A 14,743-nucleotide genomic window follows, 5' to 3' on the forward strand; every position below is an offset into this window, starting at 1 on the left:
TATCTGTATGTACATTTGTGTCTGTCTGTGCAAATCTATATGTTAGAGGGCATATTTGCTGCCCATCCGCCTCTGTGAGCTGCATTCTTATTGGCCAGCTCCCTTTCCGGATCAGGATGGGAGACTAGAAGGTAGACAACTAAGATGCTTTTTAAATAACAATAAACATTTTTAAGTGGCTAGACTCATTTATGCTGCAGTCCCATTAAGAGTGCCCTAGTCTAGTGCTGGTGGTTGACTCTCATAAAACCGAAAGTAACTGGAAATTTCACCAGTGCACCCTGTGCACACAGGAGCGGGAGGAGTAGGCCAGTGATGGACGGGCTGAACCTACTCCAGTGGACTGCTGAGAAACAGTTGTTGGATGCTTTACTTCCATTCCAACTAGAGACAGACATATGCAGTGGCCCTGCACTCCTAGGAACCAGTGTGCACATATAGTAATAGTACATTTGTTCTGTTGGAATCATTTTCTTTGACATCCTAGTGATACGCATCCAATCCTAATTGTAGTAAACAACATGCGAAGAATGAACCAAATCACAAAACAAATGGCATGTCTAGCAGCCTCCTATTGTATTCAGTCTCCATTCAGAGTGTGTTTTACACAACACAGCAATGTAGTGCAACATTAAACCCTAAAGAAGGGTATGAGTGGTCCAGTGCTCATTGCTGAGGGGCAGTGTCCAAGGTTAGATCCAAAGTTCTAGTCAAGCCAAAAATGTCTAAAAATGCTCGAAGGGTTCCCCAAGGTGTTTACCACATTTTGCCGGCGTGAGAGCTCAGGTGAGGTCTGTTACAAGCTCCTGAGAGTCATTCATTGAGCATCACCTTTTCAACGTTTTGGCCTTTACTAAAGATTGCTGGGGTCTTCATTAGGACATGATCTGTTGAGGGACAGTGTTGAGCGCGAGATCTCTATGATGCAACCAGAAGGGGCAAGTGACCATTGTCCATAGATTTTAGACATCAGTCGGCATACGAACACATTTAGTTCGGGTGACAGCACCATTTTTTCATGATCGGATTCATGTAGATTCATAAGGGAGCCGAGAGTATCGGATTCTCGATCAAGCTTAATGCCTCTACCTCTTTCTCGGGGGGCTTAATATACCGCCCACCAGGCAACGCCACCCCCTTCCTAGACTCCCTGGGTGACATCCTAGGGCCACTCATGTTACGTTATTCCCACTTTACTTTGATAGGTGACATGAACCTGCAATTGGAGTCGCCCGATGACCCACATGCCATCTGCTTTCAGCACACCCTGAACATCTTCGGCCTGAAACAATTGGTGACTGCCCCTACCCATCAAGCCGGCCACACGCTTGATGGCATTTGCTCCAATTTAGGCACTATGACCACGTCCGCACCCATTCCCCAAATTTGGACAGATCATAGTTTTATCCCCTTTGAAATCCACCAACGAGAGCAAACACCTCCAACAAAAAAGCGATCTTCACCAACTTTCGCGGTAAATTGGAAAAAGGTTACTGAATGCATTAAGTTGGACTCTCAGCTATTGGCGCAGGCACCAAAGCTGGTGGGGAATGCGTCTGTAGATTCACGCAATTTCCATGACTGGATGGATCAAATCATCCTAGAAAACTCAAATCCTAAAAGTAGCCATGCTCAGTCCTCCAGAAGGAAACTGAGTGCTTCGTGGTATACACAGTCTTTAACAGAGAGCCCCCTGCTTTGCAGAATAAAAGAAAGGAAATGGAGGAAAACATACGATGAGGCATCTAAAATCATCTATATCCACCAGAGAAAATTATATCTCTCAAGTATAAAAGCCGCCAAGAAAGACTACTATATCAAAGTCATTAATGACGCCCATCAGAAGCAAAGTACGGTCTTCTCTATCGTAAAATCATTCACCCACCCCAAGGCCCTCCAACCCGAAATTCCTCCGTCGGAAACTCTATGCAACCAAATTGCAGATTTTTTCGAGGAAAAGATCACAATCATCCAAAAGGATTTCCTTCCACCCTCAACAACTTTGATCTTAGAACCACCTAATCAGGACGTTAATACTCAACACACTCTGGGCTGTTTCCAACCTGTCTCTCTCCAACAGACCCGTAAAGCCATCCTGGCCTGTAAATCCGGGGCACCTACAGACTCATGTCCTCCCCGTATACTGCATCATTTAATTGACGCAGTCAACCCCAACATCAATGCGATCGTAAACGCGTCTCTAAACACAGGGGAAGTTCCAAATGAATGGAAAAAAGCCATCGTGAAGCCCCTGATGAAAAAACCCAACAAAGCAACAACGGACTTGTCGAACATGCGCCCAATATCACTCCTGCCAGTGTTGGGAAAGATCACGGAACAGATGGTGTATCATGAGTTAAAAGCTTTTGTGGACGAACACAACATCCTCCACCCACAGCAGTCACGTTTTCGTCCCAGACATTCCACCGAAACTTCCCTGATTGAACTCACTGACTCCATCAAGTTCCTACAGGATGAGGGCAGGAAAGCTGTCCTCATCCTGCTTGATCTAACGGCAGCGTTCGACACCATTTCTCATGTCATCCTGATTGATAGGATGAAAGAGATCGGCGTGACAGATACAGCGTTGGCTTGGATAATATCCTTCCTGACTAATAGGTCCCAATCTGTATCTTTGGGTCCCCATCTATCCAGCGAGAAAACCATCTCATCCGGCGTGCCGCAGGGGTCCATTTTAAGCCCATTGCTTTTTAACATCTATATGGCACCCCTCCTAGCTGTGATAGAGTCGCATGGGAACCTAGTCACGTCATACGCGGACGACACCCAACTTGTCGTCTCGATCGACAAAAATTGTACAGACGTAGAACAGAGGCTCCAGAATTGCCTCAAGGAGGTGTTTCAGTGGTTAAGGAAGAACCATCTGAAATGCAATAGTGGAAAAACGGAAATCCTCCCACTAGGCAAAGACCATCTCTTCTGCCCTAAGGACTGGTGGCCAAAGGATTCAGCGGCCCCACCTAGCTCAGTGGTCTCTGCGCAAAACCTGGGAGTTCAATTTGATACGGCCCTCTCTTTCGATGAGCATGTTAGAATCACAGCTGGTCGTTGCTTCGGCCTCATCAAATCCCTTAAGAAATTCTTTGATTTTCTCCCCATTGCAGCTAGGAAATCTGTTGTGGTCGCTCTAATACTCTCACGACTCGACTATTGCAATGGGTTGATGGCGGGAGTAAAAAGGGCCACTCTGAAGAAATTGCAGAGTGTACAACATCCTGCGGCAAGACTAGTTCTAAAACTACCCAGGAAATCCTCAGCTTCCGCAGCACTAAATATTCTTCATTGGTTACCACTGCATAAGAGGATTCTCTACAAACTTCTATTAACAGTTTTTAAAGCTTTGAAAAACACAGGGCCAAAGTATATCGCCAAGCGTTTTGTGCATTACGACCCAGTGAGCTGCCTGAGATCTTCTAGTGGCAACCTCACCAAAATCCCGAGGTATAAATATAAAACTAGGGGAGGAAAAACCTTCACAGTCTTGGCAGCAAGGGCATGGAACAGCTTGCCACTAAACCTAAGACTTATCGACGCTGAAAGTATATTCAGGAAACACCTGAAAACATGGATTTATCAGCAATCTGACAGTTTTGTGATGGCAGCTATCTAGATGTTCCACCAAATTTCATACACACGCTCAGCGCCAAGATGCTCCCTCCGGAGCGATAGGTCGCGCTCTATAAATACCCACAAATAAATAAAATACTATTATGTTTGCTATATGTGAGTCCATATGAATATTACTATGTTGAAACATGTCAAACCTTTTTTCCTGTAACATATCTGATAGATCAGTTGTTCTAGTAGCATTGCTCAGTTGTACATAAAAATTGGACTTACCAATCAATTTCTCTCTACAGTGAAGTGCTTACCACCATAACACCTTTTAACACACCAATTAACCTATAAAGTCCTCAAATACCAACTGCCTTATTGCAAACCATGTTGCATTGGTGAAGAAACTGAGCAATTTCATTTTGATACCTTTTGACGCTTATGTAATAAAGAATGGAGTAAAAACAATTTTCTCCAATGTATATCGCAGAAAAACTTTTTGAACACGAACAGAAAAGAAATGAGTTGTTGTGCTAATACAGATTCACTGGTTATGCATAAACGTCCTTGAGTATTCAAGATTTTATCAAAAAGAGAATCCATTTCTTTAAATTTTTTATGTTTTAACAGAAATGCAATAAACTGCTAATGGCAGCATTAATAATTGTCATCATTCAATGGCTGGAGGAGGGTGACCAAAGCACTCATCTGTACTGTATGGGGCGTTCGGCCAGTCCTCTTCATCCATTGGTCTGTTGTTGTGTCATTCACATCTTGCTTTCTCCCACTACAGCATAGGACATGGGGCAGTGGGTTAGCCCACCTGAACCATGAGCTCTCTTCACTGGAAGTGACAGCATTCTCCATGTGCACCAGAAGTAATTTCCTTGTGCGCCTAGGATGGTTGTTTGGTTTTTACATTTTTTACTTATTTATTTTTCAATCAATGTGTACTTGTTAAGCGCGACTGCTCGCCCGTGATGTTCTCAAGGCGCAGAGAGGTGCTGCTGGTCCGAATGGGTGCTGAGGTTCAGTCAAAGAGCCAGGTCTTGAGATCCTTCTGGAATTGGGTCAGTGACGGGGGTTGCCTGAGATGGAGGGGCAGGGTGTTCCAGGTTTTGCTGCAAGATAGGAGAAGGATATTTCTCTGGTTCTGGTCTCGTGGATCCGAGGTACAGGGGCCAGGACTAGTTGGGCGGAGCAGATGTGTCTTTTGGATACATGGAAATGAATTTTTCATGCTCTGAGGGCTCAGCATCTCTGAAACTGCTTGTAGGCCTCCACCCATGCAAGCGCTGCAGGTATTGTACATTTTGTAAAAGGCTTTTATCCCATTTAAATATGGACACCCGTGCATGATTGTATGACCATATTTGATTTCTTTTTTGATTTTTTTTTTTTAAATCCTAATACAGACGCCCACTTGTGTAGGCACACTCGTGTGCATGCGTTGGCATTTAAAAAAATGTTTGTGCAATAAAGGTGTACAAAACCATGTAAGAACAAGCATTGGCAAAAACAATACTTTGGTAGCCATCACCAAACCTAAAGGGCTTGGTCAATGGTTGTTTCATGTGTAATGCCTAGAGAAGATATCATTTCTACTCCATGTTTGACAGCCGTATTTTGTTGTCTCTGACAGAAATCCAGATTACCTATTACAGGGAATCTGCACCAACATTTTACATTAACATTAAATCTAAAAATGTTCTTGGGTTTCAGCTATTGCTTGCCTAACACTCGGAATGAGGCAGTATAGAACGATTTGATGTTGTTGGTGGTCAGTCATAGCAGATGACTTTGTTAGTGAGTATAACTCATTCCAGGCGTAGCAGCTAAACCTGTACATGGAATGTCCATCTTTTCTGCTCCCCACTAGTTTCCTAAAATCAAGAGAATGTGGACAGATTTTACATGTAATTTACTTTGATATGTAGTTACAGTTGTAAAACCATCTTCTGCCCAGTGTGTACTATTTATCTAAATAATCTTGGTTTTAACCATGTATAGTCACAAAGGTAAAATAAGTGTGTGCTGATTTTATTTTCTTATCCTTCTTCCAAACGTGCCTGCCAGCATGTCCCACAGTTAACAGCCCCAAATGATCCTCGTTTTTAGGTCTCTCCTACGCATCGCACATGCGCTGCATAGGAGAGAGACCTGTAGCCATCGGCACAGCTTTCCCTGCAAAGACGTGCACACATTGCATTGCTTGCAATGGCAACGCATGCACGTCTGGCGATTTCCTTGTGGAAGCGCGCAGCGCCATATGGTGGCATGCTTCCTCAAGGGACTCTCGCAGGCCCCCTGCCCTGCTGCTGCGCGAGACGAGCAGGGGGCACCTTCTGATGCCGGGCGGCTGTGCGCGTATTAACTGCGTTTCACGGCTGCTCCCGCCCCAGATGTTCACAGTTAAATGCTTCGCAGCAGCGGCCCTGGAGCGGCGGGCATCTGCCGCCCCTCAAGCGCCACTGTGCTCGGGGGAGCTTGGTGGCTTTGATTGGATAAGCGTCGGAACAGACCAGGAATCATGGCCTGCTTTACTGTGCTGCTGCAGTATTTTATGGCGCTCCTGCGGACGCGTTTGCGGGCAGGCAGAGGGCCTGGAGGGCGATCAGGGCTCGGCACCCCCATAAATCGCAGCTCAAGCACCAACGTACAGAAGTCAAAATCCATCAAATGCTGGGCACAGCTGAGCTTAATAGTGCGAAACCCCTGTCGGCTGAATCAAGTCACACTAGGAATGCCCGGAGCTCTACTCGGGATGGAAAGAAGGATGAAGGCATAAATAGTGCAACAGTGCCACCCAGTGGCTGCCACTCAACATAGGTAAACAACAAGAGAGTGTCAACAAATATATATACTAACACACAATATTAGCACAGGTTCAGAGATGAAGATGTTCATATAAGATGGTTTGTACACCTTTTTCGCACTATTTTTACACATTTGTATTTTAACTTTCACGTCCTCTGGTAGGGTGGACCTTCGCTCGCCCACACCGCCGAGGTACACAAAATACATGGTCCTGAAGAAAGCCCAGTAACTATACACATAAGGGCTGAAACATGTCGACCCCACCTTGAGTGGAAATAACCAATACATTAATTGGCACATTTCCCGACACATATTTTAACCTTGTCAAAACTGACCATTGAATAAAATATTTTTTCTGGTACAGCTTCTGACAATTTTAACTTCACATATTCTTTTCACATCACTGTCACAAAAACCTGCTCCGCAGTAACCTGGCGTTGTAGCACACCAGGGAAGCATTCGGCTTCTCCTGGTAAGCCCGATGATGAAGCATGTCACCACCCAGGGTGGTGAGTGAGGGCTTCTAAAAATCATCTGCAAGACTTCCAATGCGAATCTTATATGAACATCTTCATCTCTGAACCTGTGCTAATATTGTGTGTTAGTATATATATTTTTTTTGACACTCTCTTGTTGTTTACCTACATATACCTGGGGGACTGAGGGTGTCCCTTTTTCCCTCTCTCTCTTGTTGTTACTACTGCCACTCAACATAGACATCAAGACACAGCTCAGTGACAGACGTCTAGAGACACAGAAAGAAGTTGTGACGTTTAATACAAATGGGACATCGTGGAAAGACAGAGTTCAGTCATAGACGTCTAAAGAGAGAGAACTCTGCTCAATCACAGACGTCTAAAGACGAACTAAACATCAACGAGAGACTTGGCTCAGTCACAAAAGTCTAAATACAACACTGCGGCCACCACCTGCCAGCTTGACAGAACTCCTCTCTATGGACATACATTAGGATACAGCCAGCCCCTTATGGTGATAGCCAGGCACAGGGTTGCTCTCTGCTGCCGGTGAATAAAAGCATTGGATATGCCAATAGGTCACCTAATGAATGCTCAATCTAGGCAGAACTAAAAATCAATGTGCGCTAATCATTGTCGTGCTCCCATCTGCGCTGCTGCCATATTTACACAGGTTAACACTGTCTAAATAAAGGTTTCACATCATAAGTACCAGTTTAACACCAAAATACAGTAATAAGCAACTGAAAGGGGACCAGTTAACCTTTGCAAAGGTCCTCCCACTGCCCAGCAGCACGTGTTGGTGCATTTTTAGTACTTTTGAACTATATGAGCTAGAAGCAAATTTTTTGGGGGGTAAAACCTGAAGGATATGCAGCAGATGCTGTATTATGAGGCAAATGTGGCAATTCCTTAATTTTTAAGGGAAACATCACTGCTGCAAACTCTCATAAATCCAATGGCCATAATTCTATGGGACTGCTACTCCTGGGACCGTCATATTTAGCATTCCCTGCACCTTGACTTACAACTTGAATGAGTCATTGCACCCGTACAATATCTGTGCAAGTAAAGCGCCCTGACACCCTGACTCGGGCTGAGTAGCGTTTAAAAGAAATGGGAGAAAACTGAGTAAGTGCCATATAAATGTTTATTGTTGTAATTGCTCATGCAGACTGATACATATGACAATCATAAAGGGCAGGAGCACTTCTAACAGAAAGGAGGTAGAAACGGAAAGCCCCTCCCTCCAAACCATGGGTGGTTCTTCTTAGCACCTGTGAAGTCATAACAAGCAAAGTGCCTTTGTTTCCCACCATCACACTGGCATTTAGGTGTGAGACTGCAGATAGCTCCGCACCAGCATGAACAACAAGCATTTGCAATGCAACACGAGTTTGAGCTATTAGCATTGTAAATGATTTTATTTATATTTTGATTCTTGAAACATAAATAAAACGCATTGTCATTTACAATGCCAATAGTTTAAACCTATGTAAATGCGAGACCTACTCATTGCAAATGCTTGTTAATATTTGAAACCCTGACTGATTTTGTGCGAACAGCTGATACTGTTTGTAATGAAAACCGATTGAGGCGTCTCAATATTTTCCATTCTCTTTTTGAATTTCCTCCATATTGCGGGTGGGGGGGGGGAGGGGGGAAAGCTGCGGCGTCTAGCAAACACCCCTTGTTCCAGCACCCCTGGACAGTTGAACGCTATTTCAAATGAGCATAGGTAAATGCATTCGGTTTCACCTATGTGATTTATAATACACTGTTTTTGTTGTAAGTTGTAGCTTGGTGAGCAGGTGTGTAACATAAGTTACCTGAGGTTTGTTAAAGTGTTATGAGTTACGGTTACAATTGCCTAACAGAAATAATAGGTAGTGAGCCGGCTGATTTACAGTTTACTTTGTTTAACAAGAGAAAGCTCATGGTTAAAGGCTTCATAAGTAATGCATAGATGACAGATGGAGCAGGGACGTGGCATGCAAGAGGGAGGTGGGAGGAGGAGAGACTAAGAGTAACATGAGTTAGAACTGCGAGGTAAACGGGGGGGACGGTGCTGTGAGTGCCAAGTTGTGGGACTTGTTTACTGAAGATAGGCCTGAGGTACCATCCAGAGTCTGTATCAGCCGCCGAGTTCCCAGTGACATCCAGCGGTTCTTGGAATAAAGTTGTGTTCTCTCCCAGGTGCCCCTTACTAGGACATGCAGCACCACACTTAGAGCTGAAAACATCCCCTTGGAGGCCCATTGGCCAAGGGCCGCTGGCCGCTGATGATGGCTGCCCATATTTCTACCTTTAATAGAATTCAAAAATCAGAAATGTCTCTTTTCAGTACTTTGGGTAGATTTTTTACATGTCAGTTTCTAGTCTTGGCTGATTTTTATGGTAAATAAATGTAAATCCAGTACTTGTATAGCACACACATCACCCTCAAATGGGTATCTCAGCGCTCGGGGCTGTTGGGAAGATATAGCCAGCTATTGCCCAGAGTGGCATGGTGCTGGGCAGACCCCTGCCGCCAGAGCTGGGGATCGAACCGTGATGTCCAGCGTCAGTCGCCCTGGCCACTGCTCTACACCTTTCCTCCTTTCCCACTCTTTCTGGGCTGCTCCTGGTGTCTCTAGCCTTGATGTCCCCAGCTGGGAGGGGCTGTTCCAGAGAAGGACATAAAACATTTCTGTGCATAGAGGAGCAGCAACCGGTGTACCCGGTTCCCATTTGGCCTCTTACCCTGCTTGGAATATAAAGGGCTATATTTGGGGTGCAGGAGTTGCAGAATTGCTGTACCCTGCTGATATCCCTAATACACTGATAATATCTGTAACAAATCCATTGGTTGCTCTACTGTTATCCATAAAACATGTTTTTAACTTCCATTCGTCAAGCTCTTGCCTCTGAATGAGTCGTGTCTGTGCCTGGTGCAGTTACCACAGCAATGCCCACATGGACCTGTGACTGGTACTGTCCCATGACATCTTACCTCTCTTCCACCACAGGGTTCCACAGCTGTGCAGAGGACGAACAGCCTGCCAAGGAGGCGAGGGGACTCCGCACACCTGCGACCGGCTGACCGGCCCATCTCACTACATGGAAACGGTATGTTGTGACTCCGCCCCACTGTGCCGCCTTCTTAGCGCTCTATCCAGAACCATATGAAACTATCATGCATTATTGGGAGGAAGTGGAAAGTAAACCAGCTGCAGAAAAATGCAAAATGTTGTCAAACCCTCTCACCCAGTGCAACCCTACGTTCAGTATGTATTGTGCATCAGTTGCCCCTAGTGCTGTGCTGTAGTCATTGGATTGTGCTTCAGTTGCACACTTTGATGTACTATATTAATTGCATTATGCACCAGTTGCACCCAATGCTGTACTATATTAATTGCATTATGCATCAGTTTCACCCAATGCTGTACTATAGCCAGTGCATTATGCATCAGTTGCACCCAATGCTGTACTATATTCATTGCATTGTGCACCAGTTGAACCCAATGCTGTATTATATTGATTGCATTATGCATTAGTTACACCCAATGCTGTATTATATGCATCAGTTGCACTCAGTGCTGACTATATCTGTTGCATCAGTTACACTCCGTGGTTTGCTATGTTCATTGCACTATGCATCAGTTGCTCCCAATGCTTCACTATATCCATTGCATTCTGCATCAGTTGCACTCAGTGCTGTACTATATTCATTGTATTGTGCACCAGTTGTACCCAATGCTGGACTATATTAATAGCATTTTTCATTAGTTGCACCCAATGCTGTACTATATCCATTGCATTATGCATCAGTTGTACCCAGTGATGTACTATATCCAATGCATTGTGCCTCAGTTACACTCAGTGCTGTAGTGTATCCATTGCATTATGCATCAGTTGCACTCAATGTTGTACTATATTTACTGCATTGTGCACCAGTTGCACTAAATGATGTACTAGATACATTGCATTTTTCAGCAGTTGTAACCATTGCTGTGCTATATCCATTGCATTATGCATCCGTTGCACTAGTGCTGTGGTATATTTTTTGCATTGTGCCTCAGTTGCACCCAAAGCCTTATTATAGTCGGTGCTTGTTTTGCATATGTTCCATCTCCTGCTACACTATTTTCATAAATTCTATGCAGTTGCCCTCTCAGCACTCTCTTCGTTCATCATTATGCAGCAGCCGCACCCGGTGTAGAACTGCATGTATCCGTGTTTAACACCTGTTGCACTCCTTGAAGTATTACTTCATAGCTCTTGTTGCACCAGTTTCCCCGCATCACTATATTCTTATGCACAAGATCCAAAGAAAACCTCATCAGTTTTAGGCTTGTCGCAGGGTTGTAGTCTCATCTACGTCACTATAAAGTGTCCGGATGTGGTGATCCTATTTCTAAGGCAGGCCTTTGCAACACAGGATGAATTCATCTACTGATTCCCATTCCATCAGGAAATCCTTTCCAGGGTGTTTTCCAATCCCTGTGCTCACGTCCGAATCACCAGTCGAAGTTGACGGAAGGAGCACAGTTCACCAATGTGACTCTCTGAACCGGAAGCATTTTTTCCAGGTCTGTCCTCTAGTGAGCTTTTTGGTGTTAAAATTATTTTTTTTAATCCGTTTTTGTTGCTTCGCGATCTTACAGGCATCCTCGTATAAATCAAGAGCATAGGACACAGACATAGGCTCACACCATTCAGATCCTCTGGTTGACGCCACTTCTAGTTTCACTGCTGTTGCTTTATTTTATTTAATGCATTTTTATAATTAATGCTTGTTCTTCCCCCGAGGATGGGAGGCGTTTTGTAGCCATAATCACTTCTAAAGACTGTCATTCCATCCCTTTAGAAACAGATGAAAGTACACAGTTCAACAAATGTTACTTAAAAAAATATATTATTTGCAGTGAGATGGACCCTGCTATCAGTGCATGTTTTCACACGACTTCTGTGTTCGTGTTTGGGCAGTAACTGAAGGGCTCCAGTACTTGCCAGTTGTGGCTTGATCTACAAGCTAAGTTTCTGGGAGAAAAGTTACCCAAAAACCGCTGCTGCGTTCCAACCCCCACGAATCCAGACGCTGCTGTCAATCGATACCACTTTGCCGAGGTATTTTGAAAATACTTTAATGATTTAGTCAACAGCACCTCGGGTACCAAAAACCGACAAGATGGCGCCTCATCAGCGGAAGGAGAGTTGGGTCGGTTCAATTTATTGGGAGAGGTGTGGCGCTAGGGTGACTGACGCTGAAATCTGGGGATCACGGTTTGATCCCTGGCACCGGTGTCAGATGACCTCAGCACCATGTGACTTTGGGCAATAGCTTGCTTAATCTTCCCGACGGCCCCAAGCGCCTAGAGACCCTTAGGGGTGATTGCTTGCACTTTACAAATGTGGATTATTATGTTTATTTCCTACCACAAAGAAGGAACGACACACCGAGTACTGCTGAGTTAACTACTGCATTGCAACTGGAGCAGTGGGATAAAGTGCCTTCCCGACTCCGATTTGCCTCCAAGTGGCCCTCATCTGAAGAACAAGCACCACACGTCATGTCCTGCTTCAGAACTCCTCTTCAGCACGCATGCGCTGAACCTCACCTCAGTGTCACACTCCAGGGTGCACACGTCCCCCTACAGCATAATATTCAACTTACTACATAGTGTAGCATTCAAAAGTGAGTTTAGCAGAGGGATGTCCTAATCTTCTCAGTATGGAGAGGACATATGCATTCCTTAACGACGAGCGTCACGCGGGCTCGGATTCTGATGTTGAGTTCCTGTTACTGTTGAGACAACATGGTTGTCTGATTGGCTGCTGGTTCAGGCTCGTTTGAGAGTAAGGAAGTGCTAGAGAGGTTTGATAGCCACACCTCTGGAACAGCCTCATTGGCTGGATATAATGTCACTCTTGATCACATGATCTTGCAGTATCTCTTGTTAATAAAGCCAATTGAATATCATTTGAACCTCATTTCCTGATATGGACCAAAACTGTAACTTTGCTCCATATGAGGAAATTATATTTAGTTGGATTTATTAACAAGAGGTCCTGCAAGATCATGTGATCAAGAGTGACGTTTTGGTCAACCAATGACGCTACAGGACATGACACAACTGTAGTAGATGATTTCAAACCAGACAAGTATCATGTGGAAAAGTAGGGAAAGTGTGGCGTATTCTCACTTCTTGTTTGCAAACACGGACCTCCTCGACTCCCAGGTTGGGTCTCATAGTGCTTTCTCCTGCCCATGGGCGGGCTGCGCTCCTCCGCTCGCTATTAATCTTGAAATATTATAAAAATTACTGTTTAATCCTCCAATGCAGTCCTTCCTCCTTTATTATAACCTTATGTTCTAGAAATAAAGGGCAAAGGGGGTTATAAACTTGGTGTCTAGTGTAAAGTTTCTACAGACTCCGTTCAGCTGACTTCCAAGCGCTAGGCTCTCAGTTTAAATGTCCCTCGGAAGCTCTTAACTGCAGGGCCTTCTTTCCAGGTACACACCTCGCAAGCTTGGATAGAAGAGCTGTCTGTTCCACAGACCTCACAATCTTGAAGAGAATTGCTGTCTCTGTTCCACAGACCTCTCAAGCTTGGACAGAAGAGCTGTCTCTGTTCCACAGACCTCACAAGCTTGGACAGAAGAACTGTCTCTTTGTTCCACAGACCTCACAAGCTTAGACAGAAGAGCTGTCTGTTCTACAGACCTCACAAGCTTGGACAGAAGAACTGTCTCTTTGTTCCACAGACCTCAGCTTGGACAGAAGAGCTGTATCTGTTCCACAGACCTCACAAGCTTGGGCAGAAGAGCTGTCTCTTTGTTCCACAGACCTCAATAGCTTGGACAGAAGAGCTGTCTGTTCTACAGACCTCACAAGCTTGCACAGAAGAGCTGTCTCTGTGTCACAGACCTCCCAAGCTTGGACAGAAGAGCGGTCTCTGTTCCACAGACCTCACAAGCTTGGACAGAAGAGCGGTCTGTTCTACAGACCTCACAAGCTTGGACAGAAGAGCTGTCTGTTCTACAGACCTCACAAGCTTGGACAGAAGAGCGGTCTCTGTTCCACAGACCTCACAAGCTTGGACAGAAGAGCTGTCTCTTTGTTCCACAGACCTTTCAAGCTTTGACAGAAGAGCTGTCTCTATGTTCCTCAGACCTCTCAAGCTTGGACAGAAGAGCTGTCTGTTCCACAGACCTCAGCTTGGACAGAAGAGCTGTCTCTGTTCCACAGACCTCACAAGCTTGGGCAGAAGAGCTGTCTCTGTTCCACAGACCTTTCAAGCTTTGACAGGAGAGCTGTCTCTATGTTCTACAGACCTCTCCAGCTTGGACAGGAGAGCTGTCTCTATTCCACAGACCTCACAAGCTTGGACAGAAGAGCTGTCTGTTCTACAGACCTCACAAGCTTGGACAGAAGAGCGGTCTCTGTTCCACAGACCTCAGCTTGGACAGAAGAGCTGTCTCTTTGTTCCACAGACCTCACAAGCTTGGACAGAAGAGCTGTCTCTTTGTTCCACAGACCTCGCACGCTTGGACAGAAGAGCTGTCTCTGTTCTACAGGCCTCTCAAGCTTGGAAAGAAGAGCTGTATCTTTGTTCCACAGACCTGACCAGCTTGGACAAAAGAGAGGTCTCTTTGTTCCACAGACCTTACATTTGTAGGATCCTTCAGGCTTCACAGCTCACACAGGCTCTGTCGTCTGACAGCACAGCTATCGCTTCATTTGAGGTTTCTGAAGCAGGTAGGGTCTGTGCGAATAGACATCCATTTAGATACATCTTCTATGTTCCAGGATTAGACCGCAGAGCCCTCTCCAAGCCATGTATCCCTTACAGGTCCAGACCCCGGTGTCCGAGCAGGGCCTCCGACTGTG

General features: G+C 45.1%; 1 protein-coding gene across 8 annotated transcripts in view; it reads left to right on the plus strand.

Annotated features, from left to right (window-relative positions):
• Window positions 1–14,743, plus strand: part of PHLDB3 (pleckstrin homology like domain family B member 3) — a 167,894-nt gene that overhangs the window by 108,663 nt on the left and 44,488 nt on the right. For all 8 annotated transcript variants that reach the window (XM_086929805.1, XM_086929804.1, XM_086929799.1 and 5 more), the window contains one exon: window positions 9,878–9,977. In XM_086929805.1, coding sequence (XP_086785931.1) covers window positions 9,878–9,977 — 100 coding nt within the window. The remainder of the gene's footprint in view (window positions 1–9,877; window positions 9,978–14,743) is intronic.

The sequence above is a fragment of the Lissotriton vulgaris genome, chromosome 7 (assembly GCF_964263255.1).
Source record: "Lissotriton vulgaris chromosome 7, aLisVul1.2, whole genome shotgun sequence".
Lineage (NCBI taxonomy): Eukaryota > Metazoa > Chordata > Amphibia > Caudata > Salamandridae > Lissotriton > Lissotriton vulgaris.